This window comes from Platalea leucorodia (genome assembly GCF_965183815.1).
Source record: "Platalea leucorodia genome assembly, chromosome: 9".
In the NCBI taxonomy this organism is placed as follows: Eukaryota; Metazoa; Chordata; class Aves; order Pelecaniformes; family Threskiornithidae; genus Platalea; species Platalea leucorodia.
The window spans coordinates 36,635,587-36,644,727 of NC_138831.1; the positions used below are offsets into that span (position 1 = coordinate 36,635,587).

At 43.3% G+C, this 9,141-nt stretch overlaps 1 protein-coding gene across 2 annotated transcripts in view; it reads left to right on the forward strand.

Annotated features, from left to right (window-relative positions):
• The window catches only part of RFX7 (regulatory factor X7), a 54,001-nt gene extending 45,837 nt beyond the window's left edge, over window positions 1–8,164 (forward strand). For both annotated transcript variants that reach the window (XM_082322628.1, XM_082322627.1), the window contains one exon: window positions 897–8,164. In XM_082322628.1, coding sequence (XP_082178754.1) covers window positions 897–4,208 — 3,312 coding nt within the window. In that variant the 3' untranslated portion in view covers window positions 4,209–8,164. The remainder of the gene's footprint in view (window positions 1–896) is intronic.
• Window positions 8,165–9,141: the final 977 nt, after the last annotated feature.

The window sequence follows — 9,141 nt, forward strand, 5'->3', positions numbered from 1 at the left end:
CAGTAACTAAGCAGTGGTGTCAGTGGGATAGAAAAACGGTTTCAGTTCAAAGGCTTGGGTCCTGTGATGCTTTTCTGTCCCAGTGACTGTGTTATACCGCATGAGTTACGGGATCGATACAGAGGCAGCAGAATTCTGATCACATAGCATAGGCCCAGTTCATCTTTGAAGTCATTGACAGTGGGATTTCAGCAAGCAATAATGAAGGTTATATGTGGGAATAATTGCCCTTGAGATGAAGATTAACCAGATGAGAGAGCTGACACCAGTTGTGTGGGTTGCTGAGCCCCTAATATGGAATCTAAATTGCCTTTCATTGGCCCGACGCATTTAGTGACAGCAACAATTTTATTTTTGCATGGATGTCTGTAGTATGGAACATCTTTGTCTTTCAGCCATACAGAACTGGGCGGAGCAGGGGGAAGGTTATTTGTTTTTAAGATGTTAGCTGTGTTGTCATTTTCAATAGGTAAGCCAATTTTTCTGCTTGATAGTGGGTTTGTATTTAACCCGCTTTTGAAACCTTAACAATGAGCAGTGTTTTGAACACATCCTCTCCTCTTTAACCTTTGTATGTCTGTCTTTTTGTTCCATGTGGTGAAGGATTGTATGAGAATGACCCTTCCGTTGGCAGAAGAGCAGACTAGTGTGTAGACCAGTGCCTCATGCCTTAAAAATTGAGGCCACGTATCTGTGCACCAATCCTTAGGCAGACAAATAAAAGTTGTCTTGTATATAGTCGAAGAGCTTGTTTTGTTTCAAACTGGCATTCACTAGCTTTGGTGTATTGAGCTGTGTTGTCCTTTACCTTTGAAATGCTTGTGGATGAGGTGGTCTGTGGGTGTTGGAGACTTCCTTGCTGCATCGCCACACCTTTTCTTTTTCCTTCTCTCCAGGTGCCAAGGACCAGGCAGTTGGTGACGTCTCCAAGTCCTATGGGATCGTCTGATAGCAAGGTCCTGCCACTCAACGTTCAGGTGGTCACTCAGCACATGCAATCAGTCAAGCAGTCACCAAAGACTCCCCAGAACGTTCCCGCCAGCCCAGTTGGTGACCGCTCTGCCCGGCATCGCTACCCGCAGATCTTACCGAAGCCAGCAAATACCAGTGCTCTCACCATCCGCTCTCCCACGACGGTGCTCTTTACCAGTAGCCCAATCAAGACTGTTGTGCCAGCTCCACATGTGAATTCCTTAAACGTGGTAAAAATGACAGCAATATCTCTTGCCCCGAGCAGCAGTAGTGTGCCCGTCAAACAGACGCCTGCAGCTGGCGGAGGAGCAGCGGAAGAAGGGAGGACTGGTCCACAGATCAAAAATGGATCTGTTGTTTCACTTCAGTCTCCAGGATCCAAGCCTAGCACTGTTGTAGCTGCGCCTGCAGTCAAGATCAAAATGGAACCAGAAGCATTGCTGGATGAGAACTCAGTACAGGGCCAAGAGAGCTCCGACGTGTCTAAATCCATAAAGGCAACCCCTGACCTGCCTCCTGCTCAACTAATTAATTTTGAGGTTGCAACCCTGAAGGTTTCGGCTGATGATGTTGCGGAGGCAAAACCAGTTAAGGGCTGTGATCAGGGAGCTGAAGAAGCAGGGACCAAATATAAAACACAATCTAATGAGATCACACCAGTTTCTTCAGCAGGCAATAATCAAAGCACTCTAAAGCTCTCGATTGCCAGTCAAAATTTGTCCAGCACCAGCATCGGTTCACCTCCTACTGGTGAGTCTACGATGAAAGACAAAACATGCACTAAAAGTCCAAGAAAGCGACAACCTTCTACACTTCAGGATTCCCAGGTACCACCTGTAAAGAAACCACTGGTGGAGCAGCTTTCAGCTGGTAATGCTGTGGAGAGCCAAAAAGCAAACAGTGTTAAGAAGTCTCCAAAGGCTGGATCGCTAGCTAACAGTGACAATACAGCAACGCTTGTTCAAGTTCCCAGCAAGGTACCTGTGAAAGTACCCGTACCTTCTGCAGCTGCAGCAAACTTAGGAACAGACCTTTCTGTGAGCACCAGTTTAAATACCAGTGATTCTACTTTAGGACAGCAGCTTGCATCATCAGCATCATCTCCAGATATAAAAGTGAAATTGGAAGGAAACATGTTTATTATAGAAAATGATTCAAAATCTGATGGCAGCTTTAACCCAAATACATGGCACCATATCACCAAAACCTCTGACTTTGCATCTGTGAATTGTGAACAGCAGCAAGATATCAGTGTTATGACTATCGCAGGGCACTCTGGCTCTGGTGACTTACAGGAGTCGGCATGGGAGCCGGTGCACTGCGAAGGTATACAGCAGGACGCATACAACCAGCAGTTACAGAGCCAGATGCAGGACTCCTCCTTGGGTCAAATACAAGCACAGTCTTCAAATCAGTTACCTCTGCAGTCTGAGCTGAAAGAGTTTGAACATACAGTCCCTCAGTCAAACGAAAACTTCTTTTCATTCGATGACGACCTTACCCAGGACAGCATTGTGGAGGAGCTGGTGCTCATGGAGGAGCAAATGTCTATGAATAATTCTCATCCTTACGGTGGTTGTCTAGGAATGGCACTTCAGAGTCAGACCGCAGCTCAAGGAGCTCCCGTGTCATCTCATCCAAGCAGCGCGCACTTTTATCATTCGATCCATAACAACAGCACTCCGATTCACACTCCCACTCCCACCCCCACCCCGACGCCCACCCCCACCCCGACTCCAACACCCACCTCCGAAATGATTGCTGGATCTCAGAACATGTCCCGAGAGAGCCCTTGTTCGAGGCTGGCTCAGACGACTCCCGTAGACAGCGCTCTAGGAAGCAGCCGGCATACCCCCATCGGCACACCGCATTCGAACTGCAGCAGCAGTGTCCCTCCAAGTCCTGTGGAATGCCGAAACCCGTTTGCATTTACTCCCATCAGCTCCAGTATGGCTTACCACGATGCCAGCATTATATCAAGTAGCCCCGTGAAGCCAATGCAGCGGCCTATGGCTACCCATCCTGACAAAACCAAGCTTGAGTGGATGAATAACGGCTATGGTGGTGTTAGCAATTCCTCGGTTGCAAACCATGGCATCCTTACGAGCTACCAGGAGCTGGTGGAAGACCGCTTCAGGAAACCCCACGCTTTTGCAGTTCCTGGCCAGTCATACCAGTCTCAGCCGCGTCACCATGATACCCACTTCGGTCGCGTGACTCCCGTTTCACCTGTGCAGCACCAGGCAGCCCCTGTCAGTAGCACCACCAAGCAAGAGGGCTTTGCTGTTCCCGCTCCTTTGGACAGCAAAGGAACCGGTTCCTCTCTCAACAACAGTCTGAGATGCCGGAGCGTGAGCCCTGCTGTCCATCGCCAGCGTAATCTCAGTGGAAGCACTGTTTACCCTGTTTCAAATATACCACGCTCTAACCTGACACCTTTTGGAAGTCCAGTGACCCCTGAAGTTCACAATGTATTTGCTAATATCCATGCAGACACCAGTGCCAATAACATAGCGCAAAGAAGCCAGTCAGTCCCGTTGACTGTGATGATGCAGACGGCCTTCCCATCTCTTCAGAAACAAACAAACACTAAAAAAATAACCAATGTGTTGTTAAACAAACTTGATTCCGATAGCGATGATGCAGTGAGAGGTTTGGGAGTGAACAACATGCCCTCAAATTACACAGCCAGGATGAATCTCACTCAGATTTTAGAGACATCTGCCGCTTTTCCTAGTGCCAACCCACAAAACATGATCAATTCCAGCACTTCAGTTTATGAATTCCAAACACCAAATTACCTCACAAAAAACAGCAGCACCGATCAGATCAGTTTTTCTTCTGGAGATAACCAAGCACAATCAGACATCGGAGAGCAGCAATTAGATTTTAGCAGCACTGTAAAAGACCTTTTAGGGGAGGACAGTCTGCCAACAAACCAGCAGCTGGTGAATCAGGTGGCATCAGATCTCAATAACGTTGCATCTGTCTTTTCCAGCGACATCAGGTTGTCTTCCGAGCTCTCAGGCAGCATTAACGATCTGAACACTTTAGACACAAATCTACTGTTTGATCCAGGTCGTCAGCAGGGACAAGACGATGATGCTACACTGGAGGAATTAAAAAATGACCCCTTGTTTCAACAAATCTGCAATGAATCCATTAACTCAATAACTGCATCAGGTTTTGAGTGGATGGAGAGTAAGGATCATTCTGCTGTTGAAATGTTGGGTTAATCTTGTTTTATAATATGTATGTAGCACACTGTATCTAAAAGACAGACGTATTGTATTTGTCTTAATGGAAGTGCCTCCCGCAGCAGAAACACCTGCTATGTATTGTGGCATTTTTAACAAAGTTTGCTGTACCCGTTGCTCATTCTTCAGCAGGGAAAAGGCAGTCTTACCAATTTTAAACCAATCTCTGAAGGTGATGGGCTATCGAAGAGCCAGTATTAAAATCTGAATTTTATAGTGTTTCCCATTCAACATTTCTTATTGTAGCAAATAAAGAAGTGGTTAATAGCCAGCCAGCAGTGACAACTATGGTTGAGGCTTTGGGAAGGTTTTAAGTCGAGCTCGTTAGTGGGCTTTCCATACTTTGTATTGCTTGTTACTTCTTAGTAGATGATCCTTACTGACCTTTGATGTTCAGGTCTGAAAAGCAGGGTGCCTGCAGGTAGGTGGGTGGTGGGGAGCGGGTCCAAGCGAAGCAGGTGACACGCAGGTGCCTGATCATTGTGTAGCTGTCTTGAGCACTGCTCAGTGGTGAACTGTGGGAAATCTCTGCAGCGCTGGTGCCATTGACATCTTTAGTAAAACGCAGAGAGAGGAAAAACTAACAGGAATGATCAAGGAAAAAGAAAGATGCACTAAATTGTTTATTTAAGAGAAATAAAGCTATGTAGTTATTTTATCCATTAATATTCATGACGTACTTGATATTTTAGTTCTCACTTCAGTGTTTTTATATTAGGTAAAATTCATGCAAAAAGATTTTGAGCACTGAGATTTAATCTAGGCATAACACCCTATTTTAAAGTGAGAGGTACTGTTTAATTATTTATCAACGCTAGAGAAGGAACGCGATATTTCCCCTCTTTTTTTTTTAAATAAAAGAGCTGCTGGAGCTTATTAAAGTACTATTTTTTAAAGATTCATTTTTTTTAAGTTTGCTCTTTCCTAACCTAGTGGAGGGTGTAGGAAGATGTTATTTTCTCTATATTTCAGTAGGTTGAGCCTTTCTGTCTTTCTCGCTCGGTCTCTTTCTCTCAAGCAAAAGATGATTAAAATATTAGAAAATGTGGTTGATCTAAAAATATTTCATATAGAGCCATAATACTGCCAGGCACTTTACAGATACACAGTAAGACATGTGATCTTTCTTTTGGTAAAACTTCTTTTAAAAGTACTTACTGTTTTAGAAGCCTGAATTCCATTTTCATAAGTGATTGACAGGACTGGCGAATCTAATTTTTTTTAGAAGTCCTTAGCTGCCCCTCTGGAAAATGAGATTTAGACTTCTGCCTCACTCGTTCACTTGAACCAAAAAAGACCTTTTGTTTTATCAGCATGGCATGGATCTCTCTAATGGTGAAAAGAGAGAGGTACTTAACCGGGCATGGCCCTGATGCTAGAAAGAGGATTTGCAGAGGCAAGCTTTTACAGAAGTGGTGCACTGAGGATGCTACAATACCATCCCTTAAGCTTAGCATAAAATTGATTATTTCTCCCGTGAACTGACACTTACAAAACAGAAAACGGAGCAGAAAACATTTTCCTCTCTTGCATTACTTCTTTGAATGAGCAGTCGTGAATTTATGAAGGGGGAGGCACAATAAGCCCCCCTGGATTTACTTAAGGGGAGGATGCTCGGATTTTTCGAGCTATTAGTGGTTTTTTGTTTAAGTGTCTAGGTGGTCTTCTGTTTCTTCAGATTTTGCTAATGACTTGAGATCCCAGTACTGGTCAATTTTTTTGGCAGTGCTGAATCACCTTGTGCTGCTGCATTGCCACTTGAGGTGCTGGTGTACCACGGCTTCTCTTGCTCTTGCCCCAGTTCATCACCAGTCTGTGGCCTCTTCTGCAGGGACAAACACTCGTGCCAAGCTATAGCACCTTATGGGGGCCTGACTTCACTGTGCTTGCATCAGAAGTTTTGCTGCTTTGTCAGGAACAAACTGGGAGAGTTCAGTTCCCTCCTTGAAGCACGTGGATGTGCGATGGTGTGGTTTGCTTCGTTTAAGACCAAGTGACCCTGTTAAGTTTTGTTAAGGAAATGGGGAGGAGACTAAAAACTGCATGGTAGCCTTCTGCTTGTTATCTTGCCAGGTGTCTGTCAGTAAGGCTTGAACCATTTTTCTTGTAGACTGAAGTTGCTGAAGGCAGGGCTTGAGTTGTGTACCTGCCTGTGGCCTTTTGCCAGAGATCTGCTGAACATCCTCTTACCTTGTTGACTTCACTGGGTCTGAGAGACACTCGGCACCTCTTTTTTTTCTCCCGACCCTGCGTGAAGTGCCAGCACTACTGTGAATAGGTGAAACCTACCTTCCGATGGAGAGTGATGGGGGAGGACATGAGCGCCGGCGCTGCGGGGAGAAAGCCGCACACGTGCTGCAGCAGCCCGTGCGTTTGCGTGACGTGCTGGCCTCACCTCCAGGTCACTAACAGCAAGACTGACGTGGGCTTGGGGGAAATAAGTTTTTGCCTAACTCCACTAGTTTTTTAAGAACATTTCTCAGAAAAGCAAGAACAGATTTAAAGCTGATGCGTTCTAAATTATGCAGCCGTCACCAAAGGTTTTTAAAAGTGCGTTTAAAATTATTTTTAAATACAAGCATTACATTGGGCCTAACATGTGACTTAATTAGCAGAAATACTCTATAATCAGTGGATTTAAAGCAAAAATATGTTTAAGAAGTGTTAAATTCGATAAAGATTGTTTCGAGTAAAATCCAAGGCACAGGCACAGCTTTGTACATTGGTATGTATTATTTTAGAGGTGTTTGTGTGTTGGTGTTATAATTAATAATGTTAGGTCCCTGTACTTAGTGCTAGTTAGTTCTTTACTATACATTGAGACAGAGCACTACTGCACACCAAAGTATGCAATACCCAAAGGAAAATTCTGTGATTCTAACAAATGGAAGCCTGTCTGTGTCAGATACTCCAAAACTAAGAATTTGAGACAGTTCTGACCCCTTGTTTACATTATTGGCTTCCTACTAATATGAGAAATAAATTATTTTGATAGCAGTTTTTGCTAAAGTATACAAACTAGTGAATTTGTACCCTGTGTACAGTATTGCAGCAAACACTTTAAATTTGGTTGGTTAGTCCAGCAAACTTTCTGGGTTCATATATTGCACTAAAATTCTGTTGAACCTGTGGCAGGCACATTCCTTAGGATAAATGCAACAAATACGGCCCACAGATAAAAAAAAAAAAGGCAAAACAAAAAAAAAGAAACTTTTTAATGTGTTTCATTATTAAAAGGCAAAATGTCATTAAAAGTGACAGGTGAAATTGTCTTATGTAGCAATGTGCATTGATCTCAATGAGATATTTCTATTTCTTATTCTCTTACATGAGAATATTACAGCAGGAAAAATTAAGTTTAGTTTGCTTCACCATGTTAATACATGATCACAAAACGTGCATGAGTGTTAATGACTTAATCTTGTACAGTACTAGATATATTCCTGTAACCACTTTTATTTTTTTTATTCTTTTGCTGTATTGAAACTGGTTCAGTGTTAACCAGGTGAGCATAGTTATTCACAAGTTATTTACTTTTTTATGTTAACTAATTCAGCTTAGTTATTGTTGAATATATTCTTTTCTTGGATTATTTTTTATTGTTCTGGTGTTGAAAAACATTTTTGCATCGTTTTATCATGATAAGAATTCATGAAGTAAATAATTTGCAAATAATTGCAATAAGCACTGACTTCTGAACTGAAAAGAAGGAAAGCGTTTCTTGTGCAGTGCATCTGAGTTTCATATAATAGTCTTGTACTATACTGTGCTTTACTTACTGCACCATAAGGAAAGAAAAATCCCTGTTCCACGTTTTCATTTAGTGCAGGAAATCCAGTTTCTCCCCTCTTCCCCAGTGTTTTGTTGTCTGTTGTACTGCTGAAACTACAGTAGTTGAATATTGCAGTAGCATTTCAGTTATTTTTTTTATTGAAAGTGCTCAAAAATTGTTTTTTAAATGTTTTCAAAAACAATAAAAACATTTTATATTAAAATGACTTTGGGATTTTTTTTCTTTATATGGAAAGTCTGCGTTAAGGTTGACCTAAAATACAGAGCTTTCTAGTTTGCGTGAAGACTGATCACAGCTGCCCGGCCATACCAGCTTGCTGCCATTGCTGAGCCCAGTCATACACTTAAAGCTGAGCATGAAGGTGAATCTTCCTAGCTGGGATGCCTTGATCAGTCTGGGCTCTCAGAGTAATCTCTTGAGAGAAGCTGGTGGTAATGGGCTTCTGACCATTCACTTTATATTCCATTTCCGTAGGCATCCCTTTCAAGTGGAAGGTACCTGTGTGGTGATACTGTTACATTTGGGGGATAAAAACAGCTGCAGCTTACAGTTGAACCTGACAGTTCAAATTTACCATCAAACATTAAAATAATACTTTGGCCGCGGCTTGTACTTCAGAACATGGTGGTGATAGTTGTGCTGGTTAGAGTTGTCATCACGTGCAGCTCCTCTGTGCTGCATTCATCGCGGTGTGGGTGCTGGTCAAAGTGTTGGGTTTGTGTCTGGGTGGTGGCTCTTGGTGTGGTGGCATACACCAGCCCATTGCTGGTACAGCCATCCACGGTGGCGGTGCTTGGCTGGTTTTGCTTTTCGACACCAGTAAAGCACTCTCAGAAGACAGTGTTATGGTGCAGGTTGGCTTGCTGCCATAAAGAGGGAAAATACACTGTTTTGATCTATGGAGTCCTTTATTTGGGTCGTAAAATTGTATGTCAACCCAGCAGTGTTCCCAGCACAGTCTATGTGAACACGATGGAAAAGCATGGCCACAGAGCAGAAACTGGCTATGAGAAAATGAGGGTGAGGACAAACATTCAGGTTTTCATGCCAAAAAGATAGCACTGGTTAACAATTAGACTCCATCCCAGGCTACAGAGGTGCTGAGATGAGCTGGCAGGT